Source organism: Crocuta crocuta, unplaced genomic scaffold (assembly GCF_008692635.1).
Source record: "Crocuta crocuta isolate KB4526 unplaced genomic scaffold, BGI_CrCroc_1.0 scaffold130, whole genome shotgun sequence".
NCBI classification, from domain to species: Eukaryota; Metazoa; Chordata; class Mammalia; order Carnivora; family Hyaenidae; genus Crocuta; species Crocuta crocuta.
The window spans coordinates 16,596,507-16,624,396 of NW_027527920.1; the positions used below are offsets into that span (position 1 = coordinate 16,596,507).

The 27,890-nt window shown below is 36.0% G+C and overlaps 1 protein-coding gene across 7 annotated transcripts in view; it reads left to right on the forward strand.

Moving 5' to 3' along the window:
- Positions 1 to 27,890, forward strand: part of ZNF280D (zinc finger protein 280D) — a 135,045-nt gene that overhangs the window by 33,484 nt on the left and 73,671 nt on the right. For all 7 annotated transcript variants that reach the window (XM_077748128.1, XM_077748116.1, XM_077748122.1 and 4 more), the window contains 3 exons: positions 11,844 to 12,014; positions 12,163 to 12,272; positions 27,622 to 27,845. In XM_077748128.1, coding sequence (XP_077604254.1) covers positions 11,844 to 12,014; positions 12,163 to 12,272; positions 27,622 to 27,845 — 505 coding nt within the window. The remainder of the gene's footprint in view (positions 1 to 11,843; positions 12,015 to 12,162; positions 12,273 to 27,621; positions 27,846 to 27,890) is intronic.

Sequence of the window (27,890 nt, forward strand, 5' to 3'; positions counted from 1 at the left end):
AGTCGGACATTCAACCTACTGAGCCACCCAGGTGCCCTTCTCCCCGAATTAAAATAATTTTTTCTTTAATGTTCTTTATTTCTTTTTGAGAGTCAGAGAGAGACAGCGCAAGCAGGGGAGGGTCAGAGAGAGAGGGAGATAACAGAATCTGAAACCGGAACCAGGCTCTGAGCTAGCTGTCAGCACAGAGCCGTATGCAGGGCTTGAACCCATGAACTGTGCGATCATGACCTGAGCCGAAGTTGAATGCCCAACTGACTGAGCCACCCAGGCATCCCACCCCCCTAATTTTTTTATTGTAATATTAGTGCCTAAAATCCTTTTCCGTTTAGATAATATTTAGTTCATATTGACTTCTTTGTCACATATATACTTTATAAAAATCTAGTTAGTAAAATAGGTAAGAATCAAAAGAAACAAGAAAAATTGTTATCTTAAGTCTGGTGTTACAAAACAAAGGGACTTTATTAATAGAAAAAGTGAATTCTTGAAACTTCTTGGGAGTAAGGACATGACTCCTGCTCTACTTGTAAGTTTTCTGTTACAGGGAGAGACTTTAGCCTGAACAGTAAGTAGGATGATGATGAAGATGTAGATTTCAACTGCTGATTTTTGTAGTCTTTGTCAAGTCTTTACATTTCAGTTTTCTTACGTTATTAAAATGGTGGTTAAATTTTTCTTATTTAATGCATTTATTTTCCAGGCCTGGAGTCAGTCAACAGGAGATATAATTTTAATTCTCACTCTACTTTAGTCAGGGCTTTTTCAGGCACAAATAAGATAAATAAAATGTGAAAGTGCATTATGAACTTTATATATTTTTTTAAATGTTTATTTACTTTTGAGAGAGAGATACACATACAGAGCATGAGCAGGAGAAGGGCAGAAAGAGGGAGACACAGAATCAGAAGCAGGCTCCAGGCTCTGAGCTGTTACCAAAGATCCTGATGCGGGGCTCAAACTCATAAACTGTAAGATCATGACCTGAGCCAAAGTTGGACACCTAACCAACTCAGCCACCCACGTGCCCCAAACTTTAAAGGATTTGACACCAGTTGGTGTGAATGACAATATGTGTTTTATGTTTAGGAGCATGATTAACTGACTACTGTCCAGTGATCATGGGTATTTGGAGAAGATTGGATTTGAGCTTGTTCTTGAAAGGATTTTTACTGGCAGAGAGAGAACTGTTCACTAGGAAACAACACAAGCCAAAGACAACAGGGATATATAAGTTGAAGGGTCTGAATTTAAAACTCCTAAATTTTTATAATATTAAAAATTTCTTATAGTAAAACAGTCTGTTTCTACTCTGTAGCCTGTTTTATAAGCAGATGCTTAATTAAAATATCAGCATTCATTGACTTTTCAAGTAACCTAACCATTTACAAGAATGCTACTGTGATTGCACAAATCTATTCCAAGTACTCATATTATAGCCATAATCATGTGCCTTGAAGATGGGGAAAAAATAGTTTTTAGGCTATTTCACAGGATGAACAGAGGAGCCAACTAGTATAATATTCTTTATTTTCCTGTTATGTTTTCGCCTATTAACTAACTGATGGATGAATCTATTAGAGTAATTTTTCCCCTAAAATAAGATGCAAAATATTTTATTAGTAATGATAATAGCTGTCATATTTATTATTGAATACTTTCTATATGCCATATGTTGGGTGGGTGCTTTTTAAAAGTAAGTTAAGATATAAAATATTTTTTAGTAATGATAATAGTTGTCATTTATTATTGAATGCTTTCAGTGTGTCAGGTATTGGGTGCTTTAAATATATTATCTTACTTGATCTTAAAACAGCTCTGTAAAATAAGGCATTATAGCTCTTATTTTACAAAGGAGGATACTGAGGCTCAGAGAAGTTAATTAAATAAGCCAGGAATACATAGCTAGTCAATGACAGTGTCTGGATTTGAACTTCTACCTTCTGACTTAAAACCCTGGAGTATTTCTAATATATTTAGTTACTGCTTCTACTTTCAGTGTACAGTTGAGAGTATTAAAATATGGTGTGCAGTTTTAGAATCCTTATTACCAAGTACAGTTGTGTGTTATTATCAAAAACAACTTTTGCCTGGCCTGGTTAGCCTAATATCCCCCATATAGCCTAAATATCCCCATTTCTCTTGATAATGCTTTGAATAAGTCTAAAATCCTTTAGCTTTCAGGTGATGGTTTTCAAACTGTTTTCAGGAATAAAACTCCTGTGCAAAAAAATTTTATTCAAAAGTCTAATAAATAAAACATGTAAGAGTTCTTTGTTAGACATCCCCTGTTTATTCCCTAAAATGAGCTTATTAGGCTCTCAGAACATAATTTGAAAATCGTTGTACTAACACTCCTTCCATTATTAGTCCTTTCATATGTTACACTTGATCTTATACAAAAGGTTAATAAGCCATGAGTCCTTTCATATGAATGAGTGAGGTATTATCATTTAAGATCAGTTTTTCCACTCTGTACTTAGGAATTTTCCCCAAGTCTTTTTTTTTTTTTAAGTTTATTTATTTTCAGTGGTGGGGGGATGCACACAGAGAGAAAAAGAATCCCAAGCAGGCTTCACACTGTCAGTGCATAGCTCCATGTGGGGCTCCAACCCATGAACCCGAGAGATCATGATCTGAGTGGAAATCAAGTCAGATGCTTAACCAGCTGAGCCACCCAGACACTCCTCTTTTTTTTTTTTCTTTGTGTTCATTTGTTTTACTTTTCTTTTTTTTTTTAATGTTTTATTTATTTCTGAGAGAGAGTGAGAGAGAGATAGCATGAGTAGGGGAGGGCCAGAGAGAGAGGGAGACAGAATCCGAAACAGGCTCCAGTCTCTGAGCTAGCTGTCAGCACAGAGTCCGACGAGGGCTCTACCCACAAACCGCGAGATCAAGACCTGAGCCGAAGTCAGATGCTTAACTGACTGAGCCCCCCAGGTGCCCCGATTTTATGTCTTAAATTCCACATATGATTGAAATTATAGGGTGTTTATCTTTTTCTGACTGACTTATTTTGCTTAGCAGGGCCCATCCATGCTGTTGTAAATGGCAAGGTGTCATTTTTTTTATTCTTTCTTTTTAATGTTTGTTTATTTGAGAGAGAGAGAGGCGCGTGAGCAGGGAAGGGACAGAGAGAGGGAGAAAGAGAATCCCAAGCAGGCTGTGTGCTGATGCAAGACTCAGTCTCATAAACCGTGAGATCATGACCTGAATCAAAATCAAGTCAGACGCTTTAAAGACTGAGCCACCCAGGTGCCCAAAGATTTTATTCTTTTTTAATATCTGAGTAGTATCCCGTTATACACACACACATACACACACACACCATATCTTCTTTATCCGTTTGTCAGTCTATGGACATTTGGGCTCCTCCAGATTTGGGTTATTGTTGATAATGATATATAAACATTGGGGTGCATGCATCCCTTCGAATCAGTATTTTTGTATCCATTGGGTAAATACCTACTAGTACAATTGCTGGATCATAGAGTAGTTCTGTTTTTAACTTTTTGAGGAAACTTCATGCTGTTTTCCATAGTGGCTGCATCAGTTTGCATTACCATTAATGGTGTACAAGGGTTCCTTTTTCTTTGCATCCTTGCCAACACCTGTTTCCTGTGTTAATTTTAACCATTCTGACTGGTGTGATATATCTCATTGTAGTTTTGATTTATATTTCCCAGATGATGAGTGATGTTATAACATGTGCCTGTTGGGCATCTGTATGTCTTCTTTGGACAAATGTCTATTCATGTCTTCTGCCCATTTGTTAATGGGATGACTTGTTTTTGGATGTTGAGTTTGAGTAGTTCTTTACTGATTTTAGATACCAACTCATATATGTTATCTACAAACATCATCTCTCATTTCATAGGTTGCCTTTAGTTTTGTTGATTGTTTTCTTTGCTGTGCAGAAGCTTTTTATTTTGATAACAATCCAATAATTTATTTTTGCTTTTGTTTCCCTGGCCTCAGGAGACCTATCTAGAAACAAGTTGTTATGGCTACTGTCAGACAACTAGCCAGAACAACCCTATGTTCTCTAGGATTTTGATGGTTTCCTATCGCACATTTAGGCCTTTTATCCAGTTTGAACTTATGTGGTTTAAGAAAGTGGTCCAGTTTCTTTCTTCTGCATGTTGTTGTCCAGTTTTCCCAACACTGTTTGTTGAAGAGACTCTCTTTTTCCCATTAGATATTCTTTTCTGGTTTGTCAAAGGTTAATTGACCATATAATTGTGGGTTTATTTCTGGGTTTTCTGTTCAGTTCCATTGATCTATGTGTCTGTTTTTGTGCCAGCACTGTGCTGTTTTGATCACTACAACTTTGTATTATAACTTGAAGTTTGGAATTGTGATGCCTGTAGCTTTGCTTTTCTTTTTCAAGATTGCTTTGGCTATTCAAGGTCTTCTGTGGTTCCATACAAATTTTAGGATTCTTTGTTGTAGCTCTGAAAAATGCTGTTGGTATTTTGATAGGGATTGAATTGAATGTGTAGATTGCTTTGGGTAATATAGACATTTTAACAGTATTTGTTCTTCTAATACATGAACACGGAATGTTTATTTCATTTATTTGTGTCATCTTCCATTTCTTTCATAACTGTTTTCAGCATATAGATCTTTTAACCTCTTTGGTTAGGTTTATTCTTAGGTATTTTACTGCTTTTGGTGCAGTTGTAAATGGAGTTGATTTTTTTGATTTCTCTTTCTGCTGCTTCATTATTGGTGTATACGAATACGATCGTTTTCTCTGCATTGATTTTTTTACAGAATTTGTGTATCAGTTCTAGCAGTTTTTTGGTGGAGTCTTTTGGGTTTTCTGTACACAGTATCATGTCATCTACAAATAGTGAAAATTTGACTTCTTTCTTGCTAAGTTGGATTTCTTTTATTTCCTTTTGTTGTCAGATTGCTGTGAATAGAACTTTTAGTATTATGTAAAGTGACAGTGGTGAGAGTGAGAATCCTTGTCTTATTCCTGACTGTGGAGGAAAAGTTCTTAGTTTTTCCCCATTGAGGATGATAGCTGTGGGTTTTTTGTATGTGGTCTTTATTATGTTGAAGTGTATTTCCTCTAAACCTACTTTGTTCAGGTTTTTATCCTGAATGGATATTGTACTTTGTGAAATGTTTTCTCTGCAGCTATTGAGAGGATCATGTGGTTCTTTTCTTTTGTTACTGTGGTGTATCACATTGGTTTGCAAATACTGAACCAAGGTTGCATCCCAGGAATAAATCCTACTTGATTGTTGTGAATGATTCTTTTAATGTACTGTTGGATTTGATTTGCTAGTACTTTATTGAGAATTTTTGGGTCTATGTTCATCAGGAATATTAGTCTGTGGTTTTCTTTTGTAGTGCAGTCTTTGATTTTGCTATCAGGGTAATGCTGGCATCATAGAATAAATTTGGAAGTTTTCCTTTTGTTTCTATTTTCTGGAATAATTTGGGAAGAATAGGTATTATCTCTTCTTTATATGTTTGGTAGAATTCACCTGTGAAGTCATCTGGCCCTGGACTTTTGTTTGTTGGAAGATTTTTGGTTGCTGATTCAGTTTGTTTGCTGATTATCAGTCTGTTCAGGTTTTCTATTTCTTCTTGTTTCTGTTTTGATAGCTTATATGTTTCTAAGAATTTATCCATTTCTTTCAAGTTGTCTAATTTGTTGGCATATAGTTTTTCATAATATTTTCTTATAATTGTGTTTCTGTGGTGTTGGTTGTTATTTCTTCTTTCTTGTTTGTGATTTTATTTGCGTCTTTTCTCTTTAATAAGTCTGGCTACAGGTTTATCAATTTTATTGATTTTTTTTTTTTTTGTCAGAGAACCAGCGCCTGGTTTCATTGATCTGTTCTAATGTTTTTTTAGTTTCTGTATCATTTATTTCTGCTCTGACGGTTATTTCCCTTCTTCTGCTGGCTTTTGGTTTCATTAGTTGTTCTTTTTCTACCTCCTTTAGGTATCAGGTTAGGTTGTTTATATGAGATTTTTCTTGCTTATTAAAGTAGGCCTGTATTGCTATAGACTTCCCTCTTTTTAAAATTAAGTTTATGTTTTTAATGTTTATTGGGGGTGAGGGAGGGGCAGAGAGAGAGTTCTAAGCAGACTCTGCACTGTGCAGAGTCTGATGTAGGGCTTGATCTCAAGAATTGGGAGCATGACCTAAGCTGAAATCAAGAGTTGGAAGCTTAACTGACTGAGCCACCCAGAAGCCACTGTATACTTTCTTATTATGACTGGTTTTGGTACATTCCAGAGGTTTTGGACTATGTATTTTCATTTTCATTTGTTTGCTTGTATTTTTTATATTTGCTTTTTGATCTCCTGGTTGACCCATTCATTGTTTAGTGGCATGTTGTTTAACTTCCATGTTTTTGTGGTCTTTCTGAATTTTTTCTTATGGTTCACTTTAAGTTTTGTAGCATTGTAATCAGAATATATGCCTGATATGATCTCAGTCTTTCTGTACTTGTTGAGGCCTGATTTGTGACCTAGTATTTGATCCGTTTTGGAGAATGTCCCTTGTACAGTTGAAAAGAATGTGTATTCTGCTTTAGGATGAAATGTTCTCATTGTATCTGTTAAGTCCATCTGGTTCAGTGTATCATTCAAAGTCCATCTTGCTTCCTTGTTGATTTTCTGGTTAGATGATCTGTCCCTTGATATAAGTGGGTGTTAAAGCCCCCTACAATTATGGTATTATTATCAATTTGTTCGTTTTTGTTATTAATTGTTTTATATATTTGGGTAACTCCCATGTCGGGGTCATAAATATTTACAGTTGTTAGATTTTCTTGTTGGATAGTCCCCTTTATTATATCATGCCCTTCTTCATCTCTTATTATAGCCTGTGTTTTAAAATCAAATTTGTTTGATATAAGTATTGCTTATATTCCAGCTTTCTTTTGATGTTCTTTTGCATGATAAATATCTCTCCATCCTTTCACTTTGAATCTACAGGTGTCTTTAGGTCTAAAATGAGTCTCATTTAGGCAGCATTTAGTAGGGTCTTCCTATTATTTATTAAAAAAAATTTTTTTAATGTTTATTTATTTTTAGAGAGACAGAGCACGAGCCGGGGAGGAACAGACAGAGAGGGAGACACAAAATCTGAAGCAGGGTCCAGGCTTTGAGCTGTCCACACAGAGCCCAGTGCACGGTTTGAACTCATGAACTGTGAGATCATGACCTGAGCTGAAATCAGATGCTTAACTGACTGAGCCATACAGGCGCCCCTATTTATTATTTTTTCAATGAACATTTTTTAATGTTTATTTTTGAGAGAGAGAATGCAAGCTGGAGAGGGGCAGATGGGGAGTGGGAGAAGATTTGAAGCAGGCTCTGCACTGACAGCAGAGAGCCCGATTTCGGGCTTAAACTCACAAACCATGAGAACATGACCTGAGCTGAAGTTGGACACTTAATTGATTGAGCCACCGAGGTGCCCCTTTGGTTTTTTTTTTATCTTTTTAGAGACTGCACATGAGTAGGAAAGAGGGGCAGAGGAAGAAAGAGAATATCTTACTCCATGCTCAGTGTAGAGCCTAATGCAGGGCCCAATCCCATGACTCTGGGATCATGACCTGTGCCGAAATCAAGAGTTCAACACTCAACCGACTGAGCCACCCAGGTGCCCCAATACCTTTTTTTTTTTTTTTTTTTTAACCCATTCTGACATCCTTTGTCTTTTGTTTGGACTATTTAGTCCATTTACATTTAGAGCAATTATTGATAGATATTTAGTACCAGTTTATTACTTGTTCTGTCATTGTTTATGGAGATTTTCTCTCTTCCTTTTTTGTTTTTGTCACTTTTAGTCTTTTCCCCTTTAATATATCTTGCAGGGCTGTCTTAGTGGTCACAAACTCCTTTAGTTTTTATCTGAGAAACTCAGTTTCTTCTATTCTGAATGATACCTTTGCTGGATAAAGTGTTCTGGCTCCATATTTTTCCCATTTAGCACTTTGAATATATCATGCCACTCCCTTCTGGCCTGTCAAGTTTCTGTGGAGAGATATGAAGCTAGCCTTATGGGTCTTCCCTTGTAAGGTAGGGACTTTTTTTGTCTTGCAGCTTTTAGGATTTTTTTGGGAGGGGGCTATATTTTACAAATCTAATTACAGTATGTCTTCATGTTGGCCTGCTTTTGATTTTGGTGGTAATTCTCTGTGCTCCCTGGATCTGGATGTCTCTTTCCTTCCTCAGATTAGGGAAGTTTTCAGCTGTTATTTTCTCAAATAAATTTTCTGCCCCCTTTTCTCTTTCTTCTTCTGGGATTCCTATAATATGAATGTTATGACGTTTGATGGAGCCACTGAGTTCCTAAGTCTATTCTCACGTTCCATAATTCTTCTTTCTTTTGTTCAGCTTCATTATTTTTCATTATTTTATCTGTTGTATCACTTATTCGTTCTTCTACTTCTTCTGTCCCTGTGTTCTCTGCATCTAGTTTGTTTCATATTTCAGTTATTTCATTTATCATTTATAACTGATTGTTTTTTAGCTGTATTATCTCAGGTAAGGGTCTCCCTTTTTTGAAGCTCAGTGAATATTGTATGATTTTTGCTTTAAATTCTCTATCAGACACATTACTTATATCTATTTCAATTAAATTTCTGGCTGTGACTTTTTCTTGTTTCATTTGGGATTAAGTCCTCTGTCATGGCATTTTATCTAAATCTCTTCCTCTGTGTGTTAGAAAATCCTGTTATGTTTCCTGCTTCTGAGACTAAAGGCTTTATGAAGTAGAGGTCATATAATGTCCAGAGCTTGGCACTTCAGGGAGTGTCTCTAGTATGTGTTGTATGCATTCCGCTGCTGTGTTTTGGCTACTGTATCCTTTAGGCTAATCATCTTCAGAGGCTCTCTTTGCTTATAATGAGCATTGTTTGGACCTTGAACCGAGTTTGCTGAGTTTTAACTACTTCCTCTAGAGCTGAAGGCTTGCAGAACTGGTTAGGGGATGTGGTGTGTGGGGGGGTTTCTGCTGGCCCACTGCACTGGGACTGAGGCATGCTTGCCTGAGAAGTGCAGTACCACCGCAGTGCAGGGGGGTAGGGCATGTGTAAAGCAGATTAGGTAGCCAATGTAGGCACTGTGCTATTTACTACAGGTGGTTTATGCTGACTCTGGGGGAGAAGAATGGTACCAGGTTGCTCCCTTGTCCCCAGAGAGGGGTCTCCATGCTTGCTGATCTCAGGGAAGCACTCCCAGAAGAGCGAATAGTTTCCCTTCTTGTGTCTCAGGCATTTTTCAGATTGTCATTTTTATGCAGTCTGTCCCTGGGTTGCTTGCCTGCCAGGAGCATTGCAGTGCACTTAGGACTCTATTCTAGCCAACCCTGCTGACCTATAAAACTACAAACTTTAGGGATGTGGTATGGGCATGGGCCTGTGCTGGTCTTCGGGCAAAGGGTCTTGCTTCACTGGGACTGATGCAGGTTTGATCAAGAATGGCAATTGTGCCAGAGCTCAAGGTTGTAGGACATGGAGCATAGGCTAGGCAGCCAGTGTTGGGGCCAAGTTTCCCTTAGCAGGCGGCTCTGTGCCTATGCTGAGGGGCAGGGGAGGGAAATAGCACCCCCAGCTCTTTTGTCCTCTGAGAGGTATCACTGCAAATGCTACCTCAGATGTGCTCCATGAGTGAACAGTTTCCCCACTGTGTGCCTTGGACATTCCTCAGATGGCACTGTCTGCCCCAGGTTTGTTTGCCTGCCTCCTTATCAAGCCTGCTGACCTTTAAAACTCTAGTCTTCTAACCCTGCTGGTTGCAAAATCTTTGGAAAATCAGCCCATCTCATTTTCCAAGCCAATGACTTTGAAGAAGTGTTCTGTGCATTCCTGTGTTTTCCTTTCAATCTCTTCCCCCTCCCCCACTTCTTCCTCTCTCCCTCCCTCCCCCCGTTTCTCTTCTCTCTGCCGCCAGGGCTTCCTCCCCTTTGCAGCACCTGCAGTCCATTTCTACCCCAAACCTTGTGTCCGTGCTTCCTACCTACCTAGATGTGTAGACTCTTGTCTCCCGCTAGTTGTGGTATTTGTTCTGTCAGTCCTCAGGTCAGTTTCTTGAATATTCAGAATGATTTGATAGTTACCTAGCTGTGTAGGTAACTAGAGGAGCCTAGAGTCCTAGTATGCAATTTTAGCTCCCTCACCCAAAAATTAAATTAATTTTAAAAATTCAAATATAATTAAATACTGTGTTATGTTAGTTTCAGGTGTATAATAGAATGATTCAGAAATTCTATACATTACTCAGTGCTCTTCATTATAAGTGTACTTTTAATCCTTTTCACCTATTTCATCCATTCCCCATCCATCTTCTGCTACCAATTTGTTCTCTATATTTAAGCTTCTGGGTTATATCTTTATCTCCTTTTTTTCTTTAGGTGTTTGTTTTGTTTCTTAAATTCCACATATGAATGAAATGTTTGTCTTTCTCTGACTAAGTTATTTCACTTTAGCATTATGTCCTCTAGGTCCATCTGTGTTGTCACAAATGTTCAGATTTCATTCTTTTTTTTTTTTTTATGGCTGAGTAATATTCCATTGTGTGTGTGTGCATGTATGTATACATACATATGTCACATGTTCTTTATCCATTCATCTGTGGATTGACACCTTGATTTCTTTCATATCTTGGTTATTGGAAATAATGCTGCAGTAAACATATATCTTTTTGAATTAGTGTTTTGAGTCTTTGAGTAAATACCAGTAGTGGAATTACTGGATAATACAGTAATTATATTTTTAATTTTTTGAGGAACTTTACACTGTTTCCTGAGTGGTTGCAATGGCTTGCTTTCCCACCAGCAATGTATGAGGGTTCCTTTTCCTCCCCATCCTCATAAATACTTGTTATTTCTTGTCTTTCTGAGTTTAGCCATTCTGATAGGTGTGAGGTGGTATCTCATTGTAGTTTTGGTTTGCATTCCTTGATGATTAGTGATGGTGAACATATTTTCATGTGTCTATTGATCATCTCTATGTCTTTGGAGAAATGTCTGTTCATGTCTTCTGCCCATTTTAAATTGCATTATTTGGGGGTTTTTTGCTGTTGAGTTGTATAAGTTATTTATATATTTTTGCATGTTAACTCCCTATTGGATATATCATTTGAAAATATCTTTTCCCATTCTGTAGATTGCCCTTTTGTTGTTGATTTCCGTTGCTGTGCAGAAGTCTTTACTATTGATGTAGTCTCATTAGTTTAATTTTGCTTTTGTTTATCTAGACAAAGGAAACCTATCTAGAAAAATATTTCTATAGCTGATTTCACAGAGACTATTGCCCATGTTTTCTTGTAGAAATTCTATGGTTTCAGATCTCCCATTTAGATCTTTATTCCATTTTGAGTTTATTTTTGTGTATGATGTAATAAAGTGGTCCAGTTTCATTCTGCATATAGCTGCCCAGTTTTCCCAACATCATTTGTTGAAGAGACTTTTTCCCATTGTATATTCTTGCCTCTTTGTTGTAGATTAATTGTCATAATTGTGGTTTTATGTGTTGGCTGTTTTGTTGTACTGAGCTGTGTATCTGGTTTTTTGCCAGTACCATACTGTTTTGATTACTACAGCTTTGTAGTATATCTTAAAATCTGGGATTGTGATACCTCCAGTTTTGTTCTTTTTCAAGATTGCTATTTGATAAACCCCCTGACTTTTGATCACATTTTTGTGATTATTATTGTCATTATTTTTGTCATTATTTATTGTCATTTGAATGATAGGATCATTCAATAGTATTACATTTAATTTAGCTCCAAAGTAATTTTATTTAATTGTAGGTAACATGGTACAGTGTTTAAAAATATTTTTCCCACTATTTAATTCATTGTAGGTATGAATGAAAGTTCATTTTTATCAAAACGTCCTTCTACTTCTGAAGTAAACAGCATTAATCCAAAAAAGCCTAAGCCCAGTGATGGTGTTTCTGGAATAAATTCTTCAGCTGTATTTCCTTCAGTTAAATCTCTTTCAGTGACATCTCCCCAGGCTATATCATCAAAAGGTAAATGCGAAATGTGGAATATAAAAAAGAAATTATAGTATTTATACATAAATTTTAGAAATTATAAATTTACTAACTCTTATTAGTCGTTACTTAAAGTTATAAAAGATGAATTTTGAATTACATATGTTTTGGAAATTTATTTTAGGTACAAATACCTCATCAAATCAATCTAAAAATGGAACACCTTTTCCAAGAGCTTGTCCAAAGTGCAATATTCATTTTAATCTTTTGGAGCCTTTGAAAAATCACATGAAGGTAAAACTTTTTCAAAATTTAATTTTAAAAAGGTTTGCAAATCCCTAAAATATTGATTTATAGTAAATAATACTTTGTCCAGATATTTAGGTGAAAAAGTCTTCTCATAGTGGTATTTACATATAACTTTTGAAAAGATTTATATTCCTAATGATTATCTTTATTTAAGATTTTTTTTTAATTTTTTTTAAATGTTTTATTTATTTCTAGGAGAGAGAGAGAGACAGTGTGAGCAGGGGAGGGTCAGAGAGAGAGGGAGTCACAGACTGAAACAGGCTCCAGGCTCTGAGCTGGCGGTCAGCACAGAGCCCGACGCGGGGCTCGAACCCATGAACCGCGAGATCATGACCTAAGCGAAAGTCGGACACTTAACCGACTAAGCCACCCAGGCGCCCCTATTTAAGATTTTTAAATATTCTCTGAAACATCAAATTTTAAGAATTAAGATTATATACATTTTAATGTATGCTTATTATATTCTAGTTTTAATGAAAGTAAGTTATTAATCAGAATATTTTATTTAGTAGATTTGGCATAATTCAACTTTAAAAAAAAGGCATTTTATAGTTTCTTCAGTTATCATGTTTTTGTGTCCATGGTAACATGTCCATGACACATCACACCATGAAAATCTGAATTTTACATTTAATTTTCAACACTCAGACTTAAACCCCAAATGATGGAACATTTCATATGAAATAATTATATTCAGAATATAGTTTGTGTAATTGTCCTAAATTAATTTAGGCTTTTTATTGGAATAGGAATGTCTTGAAATTAAATTTTAAGAATTTTTCAAAGTACAAGTGAAATATGAGGTGTAGGTAACATTTTACTTGAAATATTTTAGTACATATTAGAGTATCCTCCTGTTGTGTGAGAAAAGATAGCCTGTATTCTCTTTGCATGCCCTGTGGAAATGGCAGAAAGGGGGAAAGAGAAAGAAAAAAGTCCATGTAGATTATATGAAGAAAGAAAGGAAGGAGAAGGGTACAATCGTAAACAAATAGGTAAGGAAAGTTCTTCTTCACTATTTCAGAGATTGACAAACTCTTATTAAGATACGACATTTTATTAAAAAGGTAGAAAAAGATAAGGGAACTCTTTTAGAATTTCAGGTTCAATCTCTTTATCAGATACAAAACTGAATTTGGTCTGTGACTACTATCAGTTCCCAGAATGTAGTCCCTGATAATTGCACTCTGTGCTTTCTTCTTATATGAGAATTAACCTGTACAGGTACTTTTGGTTATACATAAAATACATCAAGTATCTCATGTTTGCATTTTGGATGGAAAGAAAAAAGGGCTAAATTCTTTAACTTTAATTATTTGATTAAGGAATACAATGATATTATTCAAGATAAATAAGTGTCCAGAGGCATACACGTGAAAATTCTTAACTCTGTCTTTTATTAACCTGGTTCCCAGAATGACTCTCAAAGAAAATAATTTTTATTAGTTGGTTGTTGTATTTTTCCTAATTTTCTTTCTACATATACAGGTAAACACAAATGTTCTTATTTTCTTTCCATTTTGTGTATAAATTGTAGCATATTATATGTCTTTCTGTGTCTGGTAAAATTGGTAGCCATTTTCCGAAATGTAGCTTTACATCCAATATGTGTATTACTCATATTATAAACAACCAAAATTTCATATAATATTCATATAATATGACACTATGCAACCTTTTATAAAGAATGGAACCTGTAATGGATAATGATATGGAATGATCTCTAAGACGTATTACTGAATTAAGTTAAACATACAATAAGAAAACTTATGTGTGTTTATATCATAAAGAAATGTGACAGAATAGTCACCAACTCTAGAACAAGGAAATTTAAAACTTACCTAGACTCTTTTGTGTTCTAGCTTATGCATTTTATATATCAGTTGAAGTTTTAGTATTACAACATGGAGTTCCATTTTGAAAAACTGTGATTTTTAGATTCTTTGCAAGTGAATGTTTGCTATTATAGATAAGTAGAATGACGGTACTACAGAAATAATATTTTCTCTTTCATTAAAGAATATCTAAAACGTAAGGCAAATATCCTACAATAATAAGAACAATATGTTTATCTGAGACCATGTGCCAGACTACTAAACTTTAAATACTGTATTTTATTTAATCTTTAGAAAATTCTTGCAGGGGCGCCTATGTTCATCTGTTTTGTTTTTTTTTTTAATTCCACGTATAAGTGAAATCCTATGATATTTGTCTTTCTCTGACTGTCATTTTGCAAAGTACATTCTGGGTCCATTCACGTTGTTGCAAATGGCAACAACAATATTTTGAAGTGCCGAGTAATATTCGTGTGTGTGTGTGTGTGTGTGTGTGTGTGTGTGTGTGTGTGTCTCTCTCTCTCTCTCTCTCTCTTTCCATATATACATAGACCCACCACATCTTCTTTGTCTATTCGTCAGTCATTGGACATTTGGGCTCTTTCCATAATTTGGCTATTGTTGATAGTGCTACTATAAACATTGGGGTGCATGATCCCCTTCAAATCAGCATTTTTATATCTTTTGAATAAATACCTAGTAGTGCAATTGCTGGTCATAGAGTACCTCCATTTTTAATTTTTTGAGGAACCTCTGTACTGTTTTCCAGAGGGGCAGCACCAGTTTGCATTCCTACCAGCAATAAAAAAGTATTCTTTCTCCACGTTCTCACCAGCATCTTTGTTTCTTGAGTTGTTTATTTAACCATTCTGACAGATGTGAAGTGGTATCTCATTGTAGTTTTGATTTGTATTTCCCTGATGATGAGTGATATTGAGTGTCTTTTAATGGGTCTGGTTGCCATCTGGATGTCTTTGGAAAAGTGTTTGTCCATTCTTCACTGGGCTACTTTTATTTTGGATGTTGAGTTTGAGAAATTCTTTATTGTTTTTTGATACTAACCATTTATCACACAATGTCATTTGCAAATATCTTCTCTCATTCTGTTGGTTGCCTTTTAGTTTTGTTGATTGTTTACTTAGCTGTGCAGAAGCCTTTTATCTTGATAAGGTCTCCAAAGTTCATTTTTGCTTTTGTTTCCCTTGCTTCTAGAGACATGTCTAGTAAGAAATTGCTGTGGCTGAGGTCAAAGAGATTTCTGCTTGGTTTGTTCTCTAGGATTTAGATGGCTTCCTTTCTTACATTTAGGTCTTTCATCCATTTTGAGTTGATTTTTGTATATGGTGTAAGAAAGTCCAGATTTACTCTTCTGCATGTTGCCGTCCATTTTTCCCAACACCATTTGCTAAAGAGACTGTCTTTTTACCACTGAATATTCCTTACTGCTTTGTCAAAGATTAGTTGGCTCTATATTTTTGGGTCCATTTCTGGGTTTTCTGTTCTGTTCCATTGATCTACGTGTCTGTTTTTGTGCCAGTAACACTATCTCGATGATTATTGCTTTGTAATATAGCTTGAAGTCCAGAATTGGGATGCCTTCAGCTTTGGTTTTCTTTTTCAACATTACTTTGGCTATTTGGGGTTTTCTGGTTCCATACAAATTTATAATTATTTGCGCTAGCTCTGTGAAGAATGCTGGTATTATTTTGTTAAGGATTGCATTCAATGTGTAGACTGCTATGGGAGGTATTGACATTTTAAATTATTTGTTCTTCCAATCCATGAGAATAGAATATTTTTCCATTTCTTTGTGTTTTCTTCAAGTTCTTTCATAAGCTTTCTATAGCTTTCCATGTATATCTTTTAGTTGTTTGATTAGATTTATTGCTAGGTATTTTATGGATTTTGGTGCAATTGTCAATGGTATTGATTCCTTGATTTCTGTTTCTGTTGCTTCATTATTGGTGTATAGAAATGTAACTGATTTCTGTACATTGATTGTATATCCTGCAGCTTTGCTGAATTCATGTATCAGTTCTAGCAATTTTTTGGTGGTTTTCCATGTAGAGTATCATGCCGTCTGTGAAAAGTGAAAATTTGACTTCTTCCTTACCAATTTGGATGCCTTTTTTTTTTCTTTTTGTTGTGTGATTACTGAGGCTAGTACTTCTAGTATGATGTTGAACAACACTTGTGAGACCAGACATCCCTATCATGTTCTTGTGCTCTCAGGTTTTCCTCAGTGAGGATGATATTAGATATGGGTCTTTCGTGTATGGACATTATGATGTTGAGAGATGTTCCCTCCATCCCTACTTTCTTGAGAGTTTTTATCAAGAAGAATGCTGTATTTTGTCAGATGCTTTTTCTGTATCTATTAAGGGAATCATGTGGTTTTTATCCTTTCTTTCATTAATGTGATGTATCACATTGATTGATTTGTGGATATTGAAGCACTCCTGCAGACCAGGAATAATCCCACTTGATTATGGTGATTAATTATTTTAATGTATTGTTGCATTTAGTTTGCTAGTATCTTGTTGAGAATTTTTGCCTCCATGTTCTTCAGGGAAATTGGTCTGTAATTCTCCTTTTTACTGGGGTCTTTGTCTGGTTTTGGAGTCAAAATAATGCTGACCTCATAGAATGAGTTCGGAAGTTTTTCTTCCATTTTAGTTTTTGGAACAGCTTTGAAAGAATAGGTGTTAACACTTCTTGAATGTTTGGTAGAATTCCTCTGGGAAGTCATCTGACCCTGGACTTTTGTTTGTTAGAAATATTTGATTACGGATTCAGTTTCTTAACTGGCTATGGGTCTATTCAAATTGTTTACTTCTTCATATTTCAGTTTTGATAGTTTATATATTTCTAGGAGTTTATCCATTTCTTCCAGATTGTCCAATTTGTTTGCATATAATTGCTCATAATATTCCCTTATTATTGTTTGTATTTTTATGGTATTTGTTGTGATCTTTCCTCTCATTTGTGATTCTATTTTTGGGTGCTTTCTTTTTCTTTTTGATAGATCTTGGAGTCTGTTAATTTTGTTAATTCTTTGAAAGAACCAACTTAGTTTTGTTAATATGTTGTACTATTTTTTTGATTTAGAAATCATTGATTTCCACTCTAATCTTTATTTCCTTTCTTCTGCTGGTTTTGTGCATTATTTGCTATGTTTTTTCCAGCTCCTTTAGGTGTATAGTTAGGTTGTGTTTTTGAGACATTTCTTCCTTCTTATAGGAAGGCCCAGATTGATATATACTTCCCTTTTGTGACTGCCTTTGCTGCATCCCAAAGGTTTTGGACTGTCATGTTTTCATTTTCATTGGCTGCCATGTACCTTTTTATTTCCTCTTTAATTTCTTGGTTAACAGATGTTCTTTAATATCCAAGTAGTTTTGGTCTTTCCAAATTTTTTCTTGTGATTAATTTCAAGTTTCATAGCATTGTGGTCTGAAAATATGCATCAAATGATGTTGACTTTTTTGTACTTTTTAAGGGCTGATTTGTGACCCAGTATGTGATCTCTTGTGGAGAATGTTCCATGTGCATCAAGAATAATGTGTATTCTGCGTTGGGTTGAAACGTTTTCAGTATAATTGTTAAGTCCATTCAGTCCAGTGTGTCATCCAAAGGCATTGTTTCCTTGTTGATTTTCTGCTTAGTTGATCTATGCACTGCTGTAAGTGGGGTGTTAAAGCCCCTCTACTATTATGGTGGTATTATCAATGAATTTCTTTATGTTTATGATTATTTGTTTTGTGTATTTGAATGATTCTAAGTTGATGGCATAAATATTTACAATTGTTAGATCTTGGGGTGGATAGACTCCTTAATTATGATATAATGCCCTTCTTCATCTCTTGTTATGGTCTTTGTTTTAAAATTTAATTTGTCTGATGTAAGTATTGCTACTCAGGCTTTATTTTGACATCCATTAGCATGGTAATTGGTTCTCCATCCCCTTACTTTCAGTCTGCAGGTGTCTTTTTTTTTTTTTTTTAATGTTTTAAAGTTTATTTATTTTGAGTGAGAGAGAGCATGAGTGGGGAAGGGGCAGAGAGAGACGGAGAGGGAGATTCCAAAGCATGCTCTGTCTGTGCCGTCAGTGTAGAGCATGACACAGGGCTTGATCTCAGAAACACGAGATCATGACTTGAGCTGAAACCAAGAGTCAGATGCTTAACTGACTGAGCCACCCAGGCGTCCCAGACTGCATGTGTCTGTAGGTCTAAAATGAGTGTCTTGTAGTCAGCATATATACGGACCTTGTTTTTTCATCCATTTTGATATCCTGTGTCTTTTGATTAGAGCATTAGTACAGTTATATTCAGAGTGAATATTAAAAGATATGAATTTAGTGCCATTGTGTTGCTATAGAATTGGTGTTTCTGGTGATATTCTTGGGTCCTTTCTGGTCTTTTTTGCTTTTAGTCTGTTTTGTTTTGTTTTGTTTTTTCTCTACTCAGAGTCCTCCTTAAAATATCTTGCAGTGCTGGTCTAGTGGTCACAGACTCCTTTAATTGTTGTTTGTCTGGAAAACTCTAGCTCTGCTTTTATTCTCAATGACAGCTTTGCTGGCTAAAGAATTCTTGGCTGCATATGTTTTTTGATTCTGTATGCTGAATATATCCTACTACTCCTTCCTGGCCTGCCAAGTTTCTCTGGATTGGTCTGCTGCAAACCTGATCTTTCTTCCCTTGTAGGTTAAGGACTTTTTCCCCCTTGCTGCTTTCATGATTCTTTGTCTGTGTATTTTGTGAATTTGACTAAGATGTGCCTTGTTGATAGTCAGTTTCTGTTGAGTCTAATGGGAATTCTCTGTGCTTCTTGGATTTTAATGTCTGTGTCCTTCCCCAAATTAGGAAAGTTTTCAGGTATAATTTGCTCACTTAAACTTTCTGCCCCTTTTTGTCTCTCTTCATCTTATGAGACTCCTATGATATGAATGTTATTTCTCTTTAATAAGCCACTGAGTTCTCTATGTCTTATATTGTGATCGTTTGCCTTTTGTTTTCTTTTTTTCCCTACTTTGTTATTTTCCATAACTTTATCTTCTGTATCACTGATTTGCTGCTCTGCTTCATCTGTCTTTGCTGTCATGGCTGCCATTTGAGATTGGATGCATTTTTATTTTCAGCATTTTAATTTCAGCCTGACTAGATTCTAATTCTTTTATCTTTGTAGAAAGGGATTCTCTTGGGGCGCCTGGGTGACTCAGTTGGTTGAGTGTCCGACTTTGGCTCAGGTCGTGATCATGTGGTTCCTGAGTTCGAGTTCCGCATTGGGTTCTGTGCTGACAGCTCAGAGCCTGGAGTCTGTTTCAGATTCTGTGTCTCCCTCTCTCTCTGCCCCTACCCCACTCATGCTCTGTCTCTCTCTGTCTCAAAAGTAAATAAACTATTAAAAATGTTTTAAAAAAAGAAAAGAAAGGGATTCTCTGGTGTCTTCTATGCTTTTTTCAACCCCAGGTAGTATTCTTGTAATTGTGGCTTAAAAAATTTTTTTTAATGTTTTATTTATTTCTGAGAGAAAGAGAGCATGAGCAGGGGAGGATCAGAGAGAGAGGGGGACACAGAATCTGAAACAGGCTCCATGATCTGAGCTAGCTATCAGCACAGAGCCCGATGTGGGGCTCAAAACCACGAACCGTGAGATCATGACGTGAGCCAAAGCTGGACACTTAACCAACTGGAGTCACCTAGGCGCCCCTATAACTGTGGTTTTAAATTCTAGTTCAGACATCTTAGTTATTCTTGTTTTGATTAAATCTCTGGCTTTCATTTCTTCCTTTTTCTTTTGGAGGGAATTCTTCCATCTTGTCATTTTGGAGGTAGAGAAAAATTAATAAAATTAAAAATTAAAAAAATCAAATAAAGGAGCCTAGATCCTAGGTGTGTTTCAGTCTGCTTGTTCAGAGAAGCTTGATAGAAAAGAGAAAAAGAGAGAAAGGAAAAAAATAGCTTATAAAGTAAATTTAAAAATTAAAAAATGGACAGCTGGGTGGCTCAGACAGTCAAGCATCTGACTTCAGCTCAGGTCAGGGTCTCATGGTCTATGTGTGAGTTCAAGCCCCACATTGGGCTCTGTGCTGACAGTTCGGAGCCTGGAGCCTGGTTCGGATTCTGTGTCTCCCTCCCCCCCTCTCTCTCTGCCCCTCCCCTGCTCATGTTCACTCACTCTGCCTCAAAAATAAACGTTAATTTTTTTTTAATTAAGACATTTAATAGTATAAAATAAAATAAAGTAGAATAAAAAATAAAATAATTTCTCTTTCTGAATCCAAGAGACCAAAAGAAAATAGAGAATACATTAAAAAAAAGAAGCAAAGAAAATAAACAGCAAGCAAATGGAATGAAACCCAAATGAAGTTATATCCATTTTTCCCTAGAACTGCAACTTTGCAATGCACTGTAGTCTGTAGACTAAGCAGGTGGAAGCAATATGTGCTGGTCCTCTGGGGGATGTGCCTGGAGTGTGCAGATGGGCATGGCTTGTTGTAACAGCTTTGTTCTTCACTTGGTGGCACTGCTTAGCTCACTGGGGTTGTTCCACGTGTGTGCATATGCACACTTGAGGTGAAAATGGCTTTACCTAGCCCTCTAGCCTCTGGTGCAAAAATTTTGTGCCCTCACACACACAAGCAGTCAGGCACCCTTTCTTTGTCTCAAGCTTCTGTCTGTTCCTTACCTTTACTTTGTCTGTGTCTAAGCTGTCTGTCTGTCAGGTGTGGCATCCTCCAGAGATTTATCTCAGATGGTGCTGTGTTTCAAAACCCCACACTTCAGAGACCCTGGTGGCTTGGGTCCATGCTGATTCTCTGGGGTAAGGTCTCGCTGGACAGTGGCTCGGTGCTTTTCTTGCATGATCCTGATGTGCTGCACTCTCCTCTTTTTTCTTTCTCTGTCTTCTCTCTGCGAAAATGGCTCCCTACACTCCGTGGCTCCATGGGTTTTCTCTCCCCCAGTTCCCCTCTCTTCACTGCATAACTGCCAAGTTCTCTGGCTCAAATTATGCAGATTATTGCATTAATCCTCAGATCAATTTCCTAGGTGTTCAAAATGGTTTGATGCTGATCTAGCTGCATTTCAGGGACTAAACAAACTCAGGTTCCCCATACTACTCTGTCATGTTAACTCCATCCTGTTGTGTACTTGATCTTACATGGATGGAGAAATACCACAGGTCAATCTATATCTTTCATTACTACTAATGTTTTCTCCTATATATTGCAGTTCTAAGATTGTTGCCATTGTTTACGATATGGATGATTCTCTTACAGTTGTATTACAAAACCGTCCTTTAGCATTTTTATAAAATATTCTTGTTTTGTCTTTTTTTTTTTTTTACAAATAGTTTATTGTCAAATTAGTTTCCACATAACACTCAGTGCTCATCCCCACAAGTGTCCTCCTCCATGCCCATCCCCCCTCCCCCCCANTATTCTTGTTTTGTCTTAATGTTTAATGTCACAGTTCTTCTTTTCCTATGGTTTCCATTTGCCTAGTATAGTATTTGTTTATCCTTTTATTTTCAACCATTCTGAATCACTGTATGCCTCTCTGTTTCAGCAAAGTTGATTTTTCCTTTGTGATCCTATATGAAATCTCTTTTGTTTTGGCACTTGCATTAAACTTACTTATATTCGTTTTGGTCTTGGTTCTGTAACATTTTTTTATTATCTTTTTTTAAAGTCTTTCACTATGTGATTGCTTCATATGTTTGTAGCTTCAGTTTTTAGGGAAGCTATATTTCTTTTCTCCTGTTTATCCTTGTAAATTTAATGCTCATATAATTCTAGTAGTCTTCTATTTGGCCATTTTGTAAAATTAGAGTTGGTTAAAGTAGCACTAAATTTTCTATTGTTAACCTACCCATCGTTACCTTCTCCTCTCCTACCTGATTTTAGTCATTATTATCTCTCTGAGTATTTATCTTTGCACTACTAAAACTGCTCATACCTATATTACTTCATTTGGTTGTTCTAAATGGATATTATTTGATGTACTGCTGGTATATGTGAGGCAGTCTATGACCTTATGTTTACTGTCCTTTTATCCCCTCCCAGTTTTAATTTGTTGGTTATATAATTTTTTCGTTGTCAGGGCATATAACATTTGCATTTGAATTGGTTAACATTATTTCTGTATTTGTTTTAATCCTTTTTCACAGTAAATGTGTTGATTGCTGGTCTATTTGTCATGTTTTTAGTTGTCTGTTTGGCTGAAGTTCATCCTCTAGTAATTTCCTCAAGAATGGCCTGGGAACAGCATTGTTTGAGGTCTTTCATGTTCAAAACAGTTTGGTTATATCCATTCTCAAAAGATAGTTTGGCCAGGTATAAAGTAAGTTGGATCCTACTTTCAGGATCTTGTTTGTGGGGCTCCAGTTTAAAATATTGAACGTTGCTATTGAGAAATCTTGAATAAGCCTGAATTACTTTGCCCTTTGTAAATGATTTGATCTTTTTTTGCCTGGCTGTCCATAGAATTTCTTTATTTTGGAAGACTGATAATTTTAATGTTTATTTATTTTTGAGTGAGAGAGAGAGAGAACATGAGTGGAAGAGGCGCAGAGAGCGAGGGTGACACGGAATCAGAAGCAGGCTCCAGGCTCTGAGCTGTTAGCACAGAGCCTGATGTGGGGCTCGAACTCACAAACTGTGAGATCATGACCTGAGCTGAAGCCACCGAGGCTTCCCTGGAAGACTGATAATGTTATAATGACATGATTTAGTGTTGGGAATTTGGGAACTTATTTTAGTGGAATTTTCTTGCTTAATATTTTATTTATTTTATTTTATTTTATTTTATTATTTTTGTTTGTTTATTGTCAAGTTGGTTTCCATATAACACCCAGTGCTCATTCCAACAGCTGCCCTCCTTCATACCCATCACCTCTTTTCCCCTTTCCCCCAACTCCCTCAACCCTCAGTTTGTTCTCATTATTTAAGAGTCTCTTATGGTTTGCCTCCTTCCCTCTCCTTATCTGTTTTTTCCCCTTCCCCTTCCTCATGGTCCACTGTTAAGTTTCTTCTGTTTCACATATGAGTGAAAAAATATGGTATCTGTCCTTCTCTCCCTGACTTATTTTACTTAGTGTAACACCCTTGAGTTCCATCCACGTTGCTGTAAATGGCCAGATTTCATTCTTTCTCATTGCCATGTAGTCCATTGTATAGACAAACCACATCATCTTGATCGATTCATCAGTTGATGGACATTTAGGCTCTTTCCGTGATTTGGCTATTGTTGAAAGTGTTGCTGTGAACATTGGGGTACATGTGCTCCTATGCATCTTGATTAATATTTTAAAATATTTATTTTCCAATGACTGTTCACCACTGTTCTCTTTTCTAAATAGTCTTTATCTCTCTGATTTTATTTCTCTACTTTTCCCTCAGTTTTGCCACTCTTTTTAATGTCTTTTTGGTCTTGCCATCTCTTCTTGCTTTTTGGTCTTCCAAGTAGACACAGTTATGTCATTAAGGTTTTAAAATTTGCAGGAAAATTTTTGGCCACTGTTTTCATCAGCATCTGCTCCATGGCATTTTTGTCTGAATTGTACATTTTTCTCCTTTTATCTTAAAGTATTTTTGTTTGAATGTAAGTTTCTGTCGTAGTGAAGAACGAGTTGGATTTTCTTAGGCTAGCTCTTTTGTACAAGGCTTCTTCAGGGAAGCCCAGGTTGCGATGATAATCTCACATCCAATTAGCCAGTTTACATAACTCTTTGCTGGGTAGAAGGTTTCCTGCAAATGTGACTGTGTGTCTGATTTTATAGCATTGCCTTCTCTGCTTTTCTATACCAAATGAAGTCTGAGAGACTTCTGTTACCCTACTTGCCCCAGCTTCTGCACCTGTTTTTGCAAAGAAAGGATATAGTTTTGCACTTCAGGATGTGTTTTTTACCTCTAGAATGTAAATTTTTGCTGACACTTTCTGTGATCTGTCACTGTTGGGTCCTTTTGACTTCTCTGATCTACTTCCAGCTTCATGTCTTCTGATCTTGGCTGCTTTGGGTAATGCTGTCATATGTTGTAGAGTCTGTGGATTTTATATGGTTCTTAGTTTCAGTGAAAGTAAAATTTTGAGAATTTGTTGTTGTGGCTTTGAATGAGTCCTAGTAGAAGGGGAAATGTTGACTTATATAGGGCGATCATATGGGAATTTCTAATTTACTATTTATTTTTTTATTTAAAATTTTTTAAAAATGTTTATTCACTTCCGAGAGACAGAGAGAGACAGAGTGTGACCGGGCGAGGGGCAGAGAGAGAAGGAGACACAGAATCTGAAGCAGGCTTCAGGCTCTGAGCTGTCAGCACAGAACCCGATGCGAGGCTCGAACTTACAAACTGTGAGATCATGACCTGAGGTGAAGTCAGATGTTCAACTGACTGAGCCACCCAGGTGTCTCTCTATTTTGCTATTTTAAAAAAACATCCAACCTTCTTTGTTCTGAAAATCTTACATAAATTTTTAGGTACTAACAAAGCAATCAAACATAGCTGTCCACTGGGCGGAGTGAAGATGAGAATGGTGTTTAAGTGGTATCTACTGTTTAAAATTATAGTGTATGGCCTTAAAGTTTAAAATTTGCAGAATGGCCAACCCAGGAAAATAAGGGATAACCCAGGCCTGCAGTGAAGGGTAGAACCAAAAGGGTTTTAGGACTGAATAAAACTTGACCAGGTGATCTTGGACCATAGCTCAGTCATGCCATCTATAGCTTTTTCTGTCTTCCTATAAAACCTTACATCTAAGCCTAATTCTCATTTCTTCAGTTGCTTTCTTGCCTTTTGACCTCTGGACATTTTCTGTGGGATTCTTTGCTTTTCTATAAATTACTAAATTTTTTGAACTGGGTTGTCCATTCTTGGTTTTCAGTGGTTTATCATTCATCTGTCTTAAAAAGGGATCTGAAGCATTGCTTAAAAGATACCATGAATGGAAAAAAAAAAGATACTGTGAATGAAACTAATGTAGCATAATATGATAACTATACTAAAAAAAGATACTTTGACATTTAATATTTGTTTTTAAAATCTGATCCTTTTATATTTAAAAGAAAAAATGGAAGCACAGGAAACAGTTGATTATCTATTATGTATATCATAATTTATGAGTAATGAAGGTAACTTTACCTTTTATATAAAGATGTACCAAATTAGATGTTTCTGAAAATATAACCTTGTAGCACACTCTACTATAGACTACTTATTTTGTAGATTTCAGGAAGGAATTGAATCTCAAATATGACTCAATAGCTTCTACAGTCTGAAAAGCAGATTTAATGCTTGAATATATATCATTGTCCACATTTCTAATTAGGGACACTATTCTGTATATATAATTTTTGTGCATTATAATTTTTATCATTGTTTGAGATTACTCCTATGGTAAAATGGCAGAAAAAGTCAGGGGTTTTGTGTATCAAAATGATACTATGATACATATCATTTGTGGTAAGATACATTTTTGAGATTTTTCTGATAGTGATGATGGATTTACTCTGAACTATCCTTTTCTTCATTATCCTTAAATTCAAAACCAGTATGTTTTAGAAGGAACTTAGCCTTATAAAAGTCCTTAGAAATAGTCTGACTTACCTACTGTTGAGCTCTTAACTATGATATGTGTCACAAGAAGGATCTCGAAACATAGAGCAAAATCTTTCTCATTTCCCTCTTTTCTTTGTGGTTTCATTTCAACTTTATTATTCTGTGTGGTTGACTACAGAGGATCATGTAGTATTAAGGATCTCATGTATTTGTCCTAATTTTGCTTATGGATGCAACCTTAACTCTTAAACCACAAGTTTCGTCACTGTTTGTGGACCCATTTTATTCAGTATTTTCCCCCTTTCTTTTAGATCTAAAGTAGATCTATTTTAGACTTTTTTCTTCGTGTTTTTTTCTTAAAGGTTTCAGAACTGACAGATGAAAAACATAAATGTAATTGGAAGAAGTGTTATAGGCCTGTCTTGGATCAGCTTCCCATGTGATACAGAACACTTTACTGATGATTTAACATTTCAGTGTGGTTGAAGAAGAAATGGATGTTATCTTAGAAATGGAATGGAGTTGTGTTTAGAGTTTCAGACTTTTTTTTTTAAATGTTTTATTTATTTCTAGGAGAGAGAGAGAGAGAGAGAGACAGCGTGAGCAGAGTAGGGTCAGAGAGAGAGGGAGACACAGACTGTGAAACAGGCTCCAGGCTCTGAGCCGGCAGTCAGCACGGAGCCCGACGCGGGGCTCGAACCCAGGAACTGCGAGATCATGACCTAAGCGAAAGTCGGACGCTTAACCGACTAAGCCACCTAGGTGCCCCTAGAGTTTCAGACTTTTTAATGTTGTTATTGATTTATTAAGTAACACATTTAGGAAGAGTTTAAGTCAGCTGGTTTATTTTATAAAACCCAGCTGCCTGGGTGGCTTGTTGAAAAATACATATTTCTGGGCCCTGTATTTAGACATTGTGGTTTATAGGTCTGAAGTGGGCCCTGGAATTAGCATTTTGACAACTACATTAGGTTTTCTAATGTAGGTTTCTTTGAACTGAACTTTGAATAAAACTGCCCTAGAGAAATTCTACAACTGAAAATGATGTATGATAAATGAATTAGTTAAATCTTGTTGGGAAAAAGAAAGCCTCAAATTTGAAAATATTCCACTTTAGAACCAGTTTATGTGACATCTTGAGTTTACTCATCTCATGAGGAAGTAAATTTTCCCTTCAAAAATTTAAGTATTCTAGATTTCAGCGTGTTACTGCTGCTTTTTTTTCCCTCGTACATTTTCTAGCATCTTGAGTCTGGGCAATGGCAAGTTAGTTGTACTCAGTTTTTAGCTCTAACTAGATATTATGAAATTTCCTATATCACTTGAAAATTAAACATCTACATTATGGCATGTAATCTGCATTTCCTTTCTGTGCTCTATCTTGTCATGAATATGAAATGAATAAGGTTTGTTTGTTTATTTATTTATATATTTATTTATTTAGAGAGAGAGAGTGAGCACTGATTGGGGGAGAATGAGAGGGGGTGAGAGAATGAATCTTAAGCATACTCCACACCCAGCATGGAGCCTGAAGCAGAGCTCAATCCCACAACCTTGAGATCATGACCAGAGCTGAAATCAAAAGTCAGACGCTCAACCAACCAAGACAACCATGTGCCCTGAATGAGTTTTAGTTTAGTTAAGCATTTAAGTTATCATTCAGTAATATATCCAAAAAGATAAATTGCAAGGAAAAAAATTGTTAGGGCAGTAGCCAATTTCTGGTTTTAGTTTTTCTTTAATAAATTTTTGTTGTTTATTAAGATATAGGTGTTTATTGTTATTTGGAGTGTGTGTACCAAAACCTTTTGGTGAATATTTTCCCAGATACTTACCAAGCGTAGTTTTACATGGTCTGGCTTTAGTTGTAAATATACAATTGTTTTTTGATGTCTCTTTTTTTAAGGGATAAATAAGATTTCTGTTTTTTCTCTTTCAGTACTGTTGTCCAGACATGATAAATAATTTTTTAGGACTGGCTAAAACAGAATTTTCAAGTACAGCAAATAAAAATAAGACTGTTGATTCAGAGAAAGGAAAATTGATCATGTTAGTTAATGACTTTTATTATGGAAAACATGAAGGAGATGTTCAAGAAGAACAGAAGACTCACACAACCTTTAAGTGCTTCAGTTGCCTGAAAATTCTTAAAAATAATATTAGGTATGTAAATACTTATTTTTATTTCTCTTTGAAAATTGGAATGCT